This window comes from Salminus brasiliensis, chromosome 2 (genome assembly GCF_030463535.1).
Source record: "Salminus brasiliensis chromosome 2, fSalBra1.hap2, whole genome shotgun sequence".
Lineage (NCBI taxonomy): Eukaryota > Metazoa > Chordata > Actinopteri > Characiformes > Bryconidae > Salminus > Salminus brasiliensis.
The window spans coordinates 52672369-52685125 of NC_132879.1; the positions used below are offsets into that span (position 1 = coordinate 52672369).

The 12757-nt window shown below is 41.5% G+C and overlaps 1 protein-coding gene across 1 annotated transcript; it reads right to left on the reverse strand.

The window, feature by feature from the left end:
• Positions 1-43: 43 nt before the first annotated feature.
• slc26a3.1 (solute carrier family 26 member 3) lies at positions 44-12171 on the reverse strand. Its single transcript, XM_072673142.1, has 20 exons — positions 11997-12171; positions 11418-11557; positions 11048-11158; positions 10259-10419; positions 9872-10036; positions 8753-8905; positions 8584-8666; positions 7556-7703; positions 6498-6611; positions 6137-6214; positions 4614-4709; positions 4369-4475; positions 4168-4237; positions 3021-3113; positions 2808-2903; positions 2450-2677; positions 2104-2158; positions 1881-2023; positions 656-727; positions 44-574 (listed from the first exon to the last, which is right to left on the reverse strand). Exons 1-20 carry the CDS (start codon positions 12128-12130, stop codon positions 554-556), a joined length of 2268 nt encoding a protein of 755 aa, XP_072529243.1. The 5' UTR covers positions 12131-12171; the 3' UTR covers positions 44-553.
• Between the last annotated feature and the right edge of the window lie 586 nt (positions 12172-12757).

Consider the following 12757-nt stretch of genomic DNA (forward strand, 5'->3'; position numbering starts at 1 on the left):
CACTTCTCAAGTGAGGACAGACAGTACACTGTTACTGTTTAACATTTTATTATAAAACAAACGATGTGAACATATATTGCACTTCAGTTCGAAAAAGACATAAAAACACAGAGAGCGTATAAGAAGAAAAACATGGAAGCAGGTTCAGATGAGTTGACCTTTCCAGAGGTACTTTACAGTGGCAGAGTGCATACAGTCATCATGTCTGAAAGCTCTGTTTTGATAGCAGTTAAAAAAAAGACCTTATCTATTCAGTTTGAGTACCTAGGACAGCGTATCCCACTACCATTTCTGATCACACACTGTATAAGAAAACCATGTAACTTTGTTTTTACACCATTTGAGAGCTGCAGCTGCCCTGTTTGGTTATGATAGAGACGTTTATGCATCAACAGCATTTGGAAATCGAACAGTTCTCTTGACTGTAATGCACTTATGTCTTATGGCATGTACTGCTGTGGAAGTCTTTGTGTAGTTGGACACACAGGTGGAATCCTTCCAGTCGTAACGATATCCGATTGGCAGTGTGACTGGAGACGTCCAGCTCTTGCACTTACAGTCCATTCGGAAACATCTGAGGATAACATAGGACCGAATTACTACAGGTACAAAGTACTTTTAAAAAATAGTATCATTTAATGCATAATATTCATACATTTGAAACCAGTATTTGGTCCATTCCCCGCAGGTTTAATCCGTCACTGCTCCCCAACTTGAAGTCTGCCTCCTGTGAACAGACACACACACACACGCACCATCCACAGGTAAATGTCAGCAGATCCTAGCATTGCTTTCCTTAACATGCACTCACCAATCATTGCATTAGGAACACCTGTACACCTACTCATGCATGCAATTATCTAATTAGCCAATCATGTGGCAGCAGTACAATGCATGGGATCATGCATATGATATGGTGCAGCAGGTTCAGGTAATGTTCACGTGCCAGGTAAAGTGGTTCCCATGACCCGCAGGTCAAAGAGGGCCACATAAGTAATTCATGGGGGTCATAAAGATGACCAACAGTTTAAAAATACTTAGACTTGTTTACAGGTTTAGAGGCGGAAACTGCCTATAAAGATCTGGGTACAACCTGGTGTCTCCAGACTGAATGGGACACTGAACAAACGCAGAAGAAACGTCTTCCTACATCTCTACACCTCTAGTCCCCTGACTCTACTTCCTGGCTCTAGAATCGACTATACAACAATGGTGAGCAGAAAAGCATCTCAGAATGCACCACCACGTCCATCCTTGAAGAGGATGGGCTACAACAGCAGGAGACCACGAAGGGTTTAACTTCTGTCAGCCGAGAACAGAAAGCTGAGGCTCAGTTGGGCAGTCAAAGACTGAAAAAAAAGTCTTGGTCTGATAAGGGCACACCGATGGTAGGGTCAGAATTTGATGCCAACAGCTCGAATCCATGGACTCACCCTGCCTGGTGTCAACAGTTCAGGCTAGGTGAGGGGATTGATTTCTTGGCGCAATTTGGGCTGGTTAATATCAATGAATCATCACTTGAATGCCCCAGGCGGTTTGAGTATTTGTATGAGTTGCTACCATGTGCAAAATCTGAGCCATGTGACCCTGGAAAATCTGCAGGCACTGTGTGATGCAATCGAGCCAACATGTTGAATCCCTGACAGGATAAATTGAGGCTGTTTTGAGAGCTAAGGGAGGTCTTATCCAGTATTAGTACAGTGTTCCCAGTACAGCGGTCAGCGAGTGCATGTTTTATTGTCATCTATTAACTCCTTCAGTAATTCAGTAACTCAATTCGGTTTGAAAGGAAAGTGTGAACGCAGTCCTCCATTAATATGTTATTATGTTCAAAATCTGACGCATGCCTGTCTCTGCTTACATAAGAGATCATACTATACCTTTTCATTCTCAGTTTCTTTTAAACAATCTCGGTGTTTCGCCAGAATGTGCAACATGGCATCATGAATAGTGGGATAGAACATGGACGTTTTAATCTCGTCGTCAAAAAACATGCAGTTGTGCAGTTTCTCCCAGATGTGCACTGCAAGGACAGGATCAGAGCAGTTAACATCTGACAAGCAGCCACTGACAAGGTATAACGAGCCTAAAAGGGTTAATTACCATCACATGCCACAATGTACACCTCCACGTCCACTCGAATGAATTCCTTCAGAGTCTGTATAGAGGAAAGAAAGTATATTTGTTTATATTATAGTAATATAATCTAAAATATTAAATCTTATATAATATAATATTTTATATTGTTAAGCTCATTCCGCAACATCTGCTCAATTTCAGAATATTATTCAGAATTTCAGAACATTATAAATAAGGCATCAGGTCTAAATTTTGTATCACTAGCAGCAAGTTTTAAAGGGACTTGCTCAGTCCATTTGTATTAAAAACGGTTGGTAATCCAGCTCAAAAGCACCATTAAAAAGTTGCATGTCTTAATTAGACGTTTTACCATTTTAAGCCCCTTGAGAGCTGATATGTCGATGAAGGACACTGCAGAAAAGTCCAGCACAAGGCTGTGGATGTCCACTGGTGGAACGCTGATGTTGCCAGGAAGCTCCGTTCTCCAGTTCACCTGAACAGGGAGGTCCGAGAAGTCCACTGGCTGATCTAACTCCTCTGTATTGCCCTCATCCTCCCAGTTCTCAGTGCTTGAAAAATCGAGGGCCTTGATGCCTGACTGTGGGAGCAGAGATTAACAGGAGAGCTTAACAAGTCATGCCAGTGCAATGCTCGCCATTTAACTGGCATAAAAGCCGGCAGCAACCTCAAGTTTTCCACAGTTACAAACAGTATCACACCGGACTTACTGGTGTCATGTGCAGCTCTCCATCCTTCAGCATTTTCCGGATCTTCCGCAGTGCCTTGTTCCTCTTCCTCAAAACTCGGAGTGGACTGAATCCAACCTGAGAGGTAAGATTTGTGATTGAGCTATAAATGTGTATTAACATAATGTACATTATATATAATACACTAGGCCATTGACTAGCTTGGGTAGTAGATGCACCATCAGAGCAACTTACAGCTTGGATTAGTTTGTCCTTGAAGAACTCAATGTTTGCAAAGAAGATGGGCGAGGGGATTTTGAATATTTTAACTCCTTCAGGTTCATAAGTCTGGAAATAAAGGTGGAAGATTAGCTAGTAGAAAATTGCAGTTGAGAGTATTGGGGTGCTGGATAATCAGAGAGGTGTAAAAAGTTCACAGAACCTGTATTGGATCAAAAGCATTGGTAGTGTGTCAAAATCATACACAGTTAAAAGTGGAAGTGAAAGTACACTACATGGACAAAAGTATTGGGACACCTGCACCTACTCGTTGTCTCTACTGTCCAGGGAAGGAGTCTTTATATTCAATTTAATTCAGAGACAAGAGTGTTAGTGAGGTCTGGATGATGGATGATCTCCACCCCACCTCGTCATCCCCAACTGCCCAACTCATCTCACAACTACTGGATGGAGCGTCACCATCCATCATTCCAGAGAACACAGCTTTCCCACTGCTCCACAGCTCAATGGCACCAAAGACATGGTGCCAACAGGAGCCTTATTCTCTTGGCACTACTTCTCTGCCAGTAATAGTACCACTACAAGCTGTGTGTGTATGTGCAATTGCACATATGTCTCAGCAATGGCTGTAACTTAAAATCGATAAATGCAATCATTAGAAGGGGTGTCCACAAACATTTGGACATATAGTGCATATACAAAAGTTAAAAAGTAAATGATTTATAGCATGAATTTCAGAATCCAGACATGTTAACTGGCAGGGGTTAGGGCAGGACTTGAGAAGATCACATGCTACCCTTAGTTGTTGACCCTTAACCCTTTTTAAATCGGACAGTGACTGAAAAGTGGTACCAGGCCTTGCACATCAGCATAATTGTGGACAGTTTAATTCTGTCTGTATTTGCAATCGGTACTTTGGTCTTAGGACTAAACTTAAAAGTAAGGACTAAAATATGTACTTTTTCACTTGGAGAAATAATTGAATAAAAGTCCAGGTATTCAGCTCAGGTTAAAGTAAACTACAAAGTACAAAGCACTTAATTACTTACATATAAGTGTACATACGTATTTACTAGTGTACATTTGTTTTCTATGCATAACAGGAAAGCACTTAATAACTAAAGTATTTCCCACCCCTGGATAAACATTAGCAGATACTCACAGACAGGTAGTCTTTTCGGTCTCTGTAGATGTCAGTGCCTTTAATATTGGCCAGGACAGAGCAGCGTGGACTGGTAGCAAAAACACACAGTGTTGGCACTCAAACAACAGATCACTGGTGTGAAAGGTTCATGGCCATTGGACCAATACAAACATCTTATGTAAAGTTACTATTTCAGAGATACAAAGCACACACACTTACAACTGAGCCCTGAAGACCACTGCAATAAGTTCCACACCAACTCCCACAGCAAGCCCCAAATCCAGCCCCAGAATTACACACGCCGCACAGGTCACTATCCAGATCACCTGCAGGACGGAGGGTCACAGACATGGTCAGAAGAAGAGAAATCTGTAACTTGAGCTAGAGAATGTTTTTTTTTCTCTATCTAACTCAAGGTTGGACAGAAAGCGTCTACAAGTTTCAGAAACAAAGAGAGTGCTCACAAAGTCAGCTTTGTCCCTCGCCCAGAGGTATGGAATCTCTTTGAACTGCATCAGCATACCTTTCAGATTCACAATCACCAGCGCTCCCAAAACAGACTGGAAAACATCAACATCAACATGTGTTTAGATAACGTGAGCTGGTTACAGTGTTTTATTGTTCATATGTTCATATGATCATTCACTTGTATGCAGTGCTTCACTCTGTATACACGATATGGCAAAAGTTTGTAGACACCTGCTCATCTGTTGTTTTTTCTAAAGTCAATGACATCGATCTCCAGTTATTTGGATGAATATTTCTTTATCACAGACTCCAGCCCAGATCATCAGATTGTGTACAAATTGAGGACATTCAAGACTATTATTATCCTCTGGTTGGAAGATCATGCAAAGAGCCAGGCCTGCAGTCGTCTGCGAGGTCAATAAGGAACCCAAAGGTAACTTCTAAGAACTAAAGACCTTTGTCACATTGGCTAATGTTAATGTTCATGAGTCGACCATCAGGAAGACACTAAACAACAGTGGTGGTCTCAAAAAAAAAATTTCTGCTTGTCTGCAGTCTGCTAAAGATTAAATAAAAAATGAACAAGCCAGATTATTTGAACAGTGTTTTGTGGATAGATGAGACCAACATAGATCTTTTTGGTTTAAAAAGAAGTGTTTTGTTTGTAGAAAGGAAAACACTGCATAATACACTTATCCCGTCTGTGAAACACGGTGGTGGTAGTATCATCGTTAGGGCCTGTTTTGCTGCAACTGGGCCTGGGCAGCATGCCATCATTGATGAAACAATGAATTCTTAATTACACCAACATATTTTAAAGCAAAAATACCAGGACATTTGACCGTGAGCTGGCTGAATCTCAAGAGAGCGTAGGTCTGGGCTGTCCAATCTGCAAAGAGTCGGTGTGGCTGCAGATTTTCATTCTAACAACCAGCAGTGCACCTCTTTCCACTGGTTTATTTAACTGGTGAATCTTTAAACAACTGATTGCATGTGCTTCTGTTTGGCTGAAATGAAAACCTGCAGCCACAGCGGTCCTTTGCGGATCAGATTGGAAACCCCTGACGTAGATCATGCAGCAATGATAACATCCCTAAGCAATCGCTAAGTTGTTCTACCAAAGTTTTGGTTAAAGAGGAGTAAAGTTAATGCTTTGAAATGGCCAAAGTCAAAGTTCTGAATTCAAATTCTTAATCCAATAGAAATGTTGTGGAAGAATCTGAAGCAAGCAGTTTGTTGGAGGAAACCCACCAGCAGGAGGAATGGGCTCCTCTAAGCTGATGTGCAGGAGTAATGAACAGTTACCGGATATGTTTAGTTGTTGGTCAAATTAATATAAAGGGGTCACAAACTTTCAAGCATCACTGTATGAGTATAACTAAACACTGTTTCAGCAATGAGAGCATGGAGGAGTCCTGACGTGTCTACACATACAGTGTATAGTTGATGAAATAGTGTGTGAGGATATGAGCTTTTGATTGCATAATTTCCAGGCTGCACAAGAAACTCTGTTCCTCACCCTAGGCAATGGCTCAAGTAAGAATCCTATTCCAACGGTGACAATCAGAGCTATCATTGCGGAGACTAGACTTGCTATCTGCAAATGTGAAAAAGACAAGTTAATAATTCATTCAAATAACATGACCATCTTTTGACATTTAAATTGTAGATATGAAACCAAGAACGGATCCTTTTATAAGTCTCTATGATAGTAACCACCCAAAACAAGAGGTATAAAATTATGACACAGATGTCAAATGCATTGTAAAATACGATATTGCATCAGTTAACCTTTGACTTCTGTGCCTTCATGAGGAAGATTCAAAATAGAGGTTGTTGTAGTAAATAGGTCAGATCAGATAGAGCTCGCCTGTGCTCACCTGTGTCTTCCCCCCTGTGCTTTCCTGCACAGCTGTCCTGGAGAGTGCAGTGCTGGCCGCAAAGGATTGAAAAGCTGCCCCGAAGATGTTACTTGCACCAAAAGCAATGAGCTCCTGTTGTAAGCAGATTAATGAAAAATGAATGATGCATGTTGCACTGTATGGACAAAAGTATTGGGACACCTATATATTACACCTACAAGAGCTTTTAGGACATCCCATTCTAAATCCATAGGAATTAATATGGAGTTGCAGCTCCACCCCTGGTTGGACCCCTGCCGATTCTGTGAGGATCTGATTACATGCAGCGACAAGAGCGTTAATGAGGTCAGGCTGTTGGACGATCACCAGCCGACCTTATTCCCAACTCTTCAGCTCATCCCAAATGTATTGGATGGAGCACCAACCACCATTCCAGAGAATACTGTTCCGCTGCTCCACAGTTTAATGCTGGGAGGCTGTATAGCCCTCTAGCCCACACCTGGCATTAGGCATGGTGCCAAGGGATTCGTGTTTGTCTACTTCAGAGAGTCCTATTCTATTGGCAGTGCTACAAGAAGTAAACAAGCTGAATGATGGTGCAACTAGTAGCTGAATGCATTCATTTAAAGAGATGTCCACAAACATTTGGACATACAGTGTAGCTTTAGCATTTGCCTAGAATGAGTGGATTTTGGTGTGACATTCAAGCCACTGTGGTTATGAAATGTATTTAACCCCTTAGACCACGTAGTCCATACTTCACTTTCATGGCTTCATTTCTGTCATAAATAACACCAGTTTTATAGGCTCTAAAATAGACGGAATGGACGGAAAAGAAGAAACCAACACCTGCCTCCATACATAGAGAAGCCACCACTAGGTGCTGTGCTACTGAGACTATGCTGACTCTGTCTTTCTACCTACAACCTCACCTAAAGGCGGTTTAATGTTTCTTTTTATTCAATGTTTTCATTTTGGGTCGATGTTGCGAATGGTGGCACAAACTGTGTCTCCTAGGTAACGAAAGGAAGTTTTGTTTCTTTCAATTCTGTAACTTTCTTTCAATTCTGACCCACCTGGTTTCCATCAATTGTGTAGTCATGTTTGGCAGAGTAGACTTTAGCCACAGAGAACGCCACAGCAAAGCCTACTATAGCTGTCGTAAAAGCATCCACTGCCCCATGTTGCATGACCTGCAAATTTGGAGCTGATGGAGCCTCATATCTATAAATCAAAACAGAAAAGAATAGTTCAATATTCTGGCACCAGCCTAATTTTTAGCCTGTAGCAGACTGTATATTAATTATCTGTCCTTCCATGCTGTATACAACAGGGGTACTCCACAGCTCCACAATCCAGGACAGTTCAGTGATTTAACTGCCTAAAGTAATTTGATATTTAGGTATCATTTTACTCGGATGGTCCATCATACATGCCTCATAGGTACTCACCTGACATTCGTAGACACTCACCTGACATCCAACTAACCTTTAACTGAATATGTATAAAATAACCTATAAAGTAACCCCTAACCTTAACCGTACCCTTGAATCAACCCTTAAATCCTAACCCTTACCTAAACTTTAAATCTAACCCTAAACCTAACCCTAACCATAACCCTAAAAGAGTAAGGTTAGGTTAGGGTTACAGTCAATATACAATCATTTACACCTCATTTGCATTTAATACATATTCAGCTGAATGTTAGTTGAATGTCAAGTGATTGTCTCCGAGGCAAGTAAAAGTGATACTGATACTGATAGTTATAGATAGATAGATATATATATATATATAAATGCTTTCTGGCACCTTTTAAAGGTAGATTTACATATTTCATAATTACCCACAGTTCTGAAAAGGAGCACAAAACTGTTATTGCGGTGTTGGTACCCTCGAACATACGTCTACTATAAGTCTAGCAGATGTAAAAACTAAATATGCATGTTTCTTAAAGGTGCACAATCGGAAATGAAGGGCAATGTTGTGCCTATTAGGGCACATTGTACTGTACTGTATTTGAGGAGTAACAGTTATTAATACAGTGTTTCACAGTTATTATACATCTAACAGACTGAATAAAGAAATATCAATAATACATACTTACCCATTCACCATTGTCCCCACCACAGTCACATTAAATCGTTCCTCAAAGTTAGCTCCATATGAGACTCCACAAGCAATGACAGTCTAGTGAAGATTAACAAACATGAGTTTAGGCCACTGAGATTGAGAATGTGTGATAAAACTGGAACCATCTCCAAAGAGACACTCACCATGATGATTTCAATGGGAATAGGTACAGGCAGTTTAGACTTGAATCTGTCGTTGATCTCCTTCACTATGAACACTGCTACCATGATCACAATGGAAGTGATCAAATCAGCCACATTGGTTTTGGTGATCTGAAGTAAAATGCTCTCCAACGTCTGAAATGAGAGATTGAAATGGTAAATGATGGGTCTGTGCTGAGATGGTTGTTAAAGCTCCTGGGAACCTAAATCTGAGATCTGGCTCCTCATAGCCCCCAATGTAAATGTACAAATATTCAAATGTCTTATGAATATTTTCTCAATGTCAAATTAATGCTTGCTGTATTTCACTAGTATTGCTCTCTTCTCCATGTGGAATAGGTGGTCCTAAAAGTGGGTCAGGGTTACAGCAGCACACCCCTGACCAATCACGAGCAGAGCAGCAACAGGTGCCGGACGGGAGGGATGACCGGGCACGCGGGCCAGCCTCTCCCCCCAGTCACGGCTCCAGCTTGTATCTTTATATGGGCTGATAACTCGATTCCAGATATCAGAACCTCAGTAAAGCATAAAGATCTGTGAAATCACAACCGCAACTCAACGTGAAAAGCTACAAAACACAGCTTCTCTGTCTCAAGGCTGTGTGCGTTGCCATGGTTGCTATGGTAACAGAAACAAATTTTGTTCGCCGGTGACGAGGGCTGTCAGTCACACATGCTTAGCTCATAAGAATATCAAGACCACGTCCAGAGCATTCTCAGAGAGATCTGAGAGAGTGCAGTTTGGTGATTTTTGAGGAGTGTTTTCTCAGATTTCTGCTTTTTCTGTTTTCTCAGATTTCAGCTTTTTCTGTTTTCTCAGATTTCTGCTTTTTATTCTGTTTTCTCGAATTTCTGCTTTTTCTGTTTTCTCAGATTTCAGCTTTTTATTCTGTTTTCTCGAATTTCTGCTTTTTCTGTTTTCTCAGATTTCTGCTTTGCTCTTCACTGAACACCCAAGTTTAGTATTGTACAAAAAAATTCAATATATCAAAATCTGTTCCCAGGTGCATTAACTAAGATTTCCTCATGTGTTAAAGCATGTCACGATGGTTGCACTCCAACATTGATAAAACATACTTGTGATAATTGATTGAGTACTCACATAGAAAATGTTGAGTGGTCCACTGAAGCCAGGAACATTCAACCCAAACACAAACTTCAGCTGTGACACCAGAATATTAACTGCAGCCGCAGTCGTGAAGCCAGATACTAGAGTATCTGATAGGTAGATGACTATAAAGCCCACCTGCAGCACCCCCATAGCCAGCTAAGGGAAATAGGGAATGGAGGCTTTAATGAATTAATGGAATAAAGCAGTGGAAGTTGTTGCACACACACACACACACACACACACACACACACACACACACACACACACACACACACACACAGTCACACGTTTGTGGCATTACGGATTATCATCTTATCTAACAAGGGATTGTCTGGAAATGATAAAGATGTGTGAAAGAGGTGTGGTTCCGTTCGTTACCTGGAAAATACCCATGAGAAATGTCACAGATGAGGCCACTACAACTCTCTGTTGATCCATGGTCAGTCCCTCAAATCCAGTGATGTTGGCTGGAGGGCCATCCCCAGGTACCAGCCTGGTCACAACGGCTCCAACCATCAGACTCAGAACGGGGAAAGGGCCTGAGGGAGTTAGATATGAATTAATATTAATCATCACGCTTTGTTCCAATTACTTTGTCGTTGTTTGGGATCCCAGAGGGGACCTGGAGGACCTGGAGGACCCCTGCTCTGCACATTTAAGTGTTTTCCCTGCTCCCAAACAAGGGCGCTGGCAAAGAATTTGGGCCCCATAAAAAGATATTACACAACTCAATTCTGCCAAAATACTCCATTTCTGGGGGCTTTTAGTCACAGACCCTTACAGCTGAAGGCCTTCCTGAGTTAAAGACAGTGTGTAAGAACAGGAAACTACTAAAATGTGCAGAGCAGTAGGTCCAGGTCCAGGGTTGGAAACCACTTGTTGACTTCTAGAATGTATAGTCCTCAGTGTGGGATGTATGGGCAGGGTTGTTGCCAGGGATTATGGGCCCCACAACTCTTCCAAACTCCCCACAATTCTTCCAAATTACCAAGTTAATACATTTCAGAGCCCCTTTCAGGCCCTTAGAGTCGTCCTAACTATCCCCATACGACGCCCCTGTCTATGGGCACCTGAACGTAAGGCCTAAAAAAGCCTGCTGTCTTTTACATTGTGTAAAACCTGTGTAATAAATGGACCCAAAAAATTAATCACAGGAGCATTGCTCACCTACTGAGATGTGTCTGGATGTGCCCAAGAAGAAGTACATCAATGCAGGGAAAAATGCTGCATAGAGCCCATATCCTGGAGGCAGGGAAGCCAGCAAGGCGAATGCGAGTCCTGCGGAAATGAAAATTCGGATGAAAATTCTTACTATTAAGCACCAAACAACTTTTCTTTAAAAATGAGGGGAAAAACTAATCTGACACATCCCTCACAGCCTTTCATGGCCTTTGATGCGGTTCCATTGTTGCCAAGTTTATGACTATATGATAGCTGTATGATATACAGAACAGTATACTATGCCCCAGTAGCTACTGTGTTAGTGTTGTTTAATTAGTAATCCAAATCCTGCAGCAAACGCTGAACACGATCCTACCTTGCAGAACAGCTACAAGTCCGGTGCTGACTCCAGCCACTATATCACCTAGCAGCCATTCTTTAATTCGATACGTTTTCATCCATCCTATGATGGGCAGCAAAGACAGTGCTGCGTTCTTCACTCGTTTGGAATCACAACTGAGACAAAACACAGAAGCACAGATTAGTCGAATATGATTATTACAGTAAGTCTTGGCATTTTTGACCGAAGTCGGAACAAAAGCTTGTATTTCCATTTTTTAGATTAGATTGTTGGTTGGGTGCTTGTTTATACGATGATGATTCGTGATAAATGGGCCAATAGAAATGGAACAAAGTTGGGAAAACCTGGGAAAAAATACATTAAAAAGATGCAAACTTTGTTCTGACAGCAAGAATGTACTTCAATCTGTCCTTTAATTAAGAGCTAAGCATTCTTTTATAGGGCAGTGCAGGTGCAGGTGCATGCAGTAATAGACTCAGCAGAACATCATGGCTAATAAATGACTGACATAATCAAAAATAACAGCAAAACTACCAAAATCAGTCTCGAATTATTTGAAAAACGGCACAGACTCAAGCAGCATTTAGTTCTTACGTGAAGCAACCCCTAACATGATCGAGCAGATCCTTGTGTGGCCTGTAGATCTTCTTATACTGTCCCGAAAAGGAATCCTCAGAGAACAGGGGTCTCGCGACCCTGTACTGTCCACCCACTGGTTCCTTTTCCATTGTTGATATCCAAGTCAAGTCAGCGCCCGGAGAAGCTGCTGTGCCTCTTGAGTTTGGCCTCTGAGGCTTCTGAGCTGGGAGAATTTATATGCAGCTCCAATAACTAGGCCTATTCTGCAATCATTTACAGGCAGTAGATCGGGATGCCATCACAACATGGAAATCTGAGTCATCCTTCCTTGTATGCACGCTGACCCAGTACTAGAGAGATACACTGGTTATTACTTTGTAGTGATGACATGCATCAACAGAATTCGGGATCATTTATTTTTGTGGCCATTCATTTTTGTTAATACGCTTCCTCCTTACAGAGCAAACATTCCTAATTCCTTGTATTGCCCCATTGTCGACATGCTCAACCCTGGAGTTCCTACCAGTTACTTAGTCATGCAGCTTCCTTGAACATGTGCAGCTCACCTGCAGTTTTCTAACATTCTTCACTCTTTCTCTTAGAGACCTCTTTGTGCCGATTGCAGGAAAGGCAGATAAGGAGTAATGAGGAGTATCCTGACTTGCGCCATTCTGATGAAGACATGATAACACTTCATTGTCTTCATTCTGGCTTCAGTCCAAAAAGGAAAATATTCATGTGTTAAAGTGAAAAAAAAATGTTTTTGGCATCAGAAA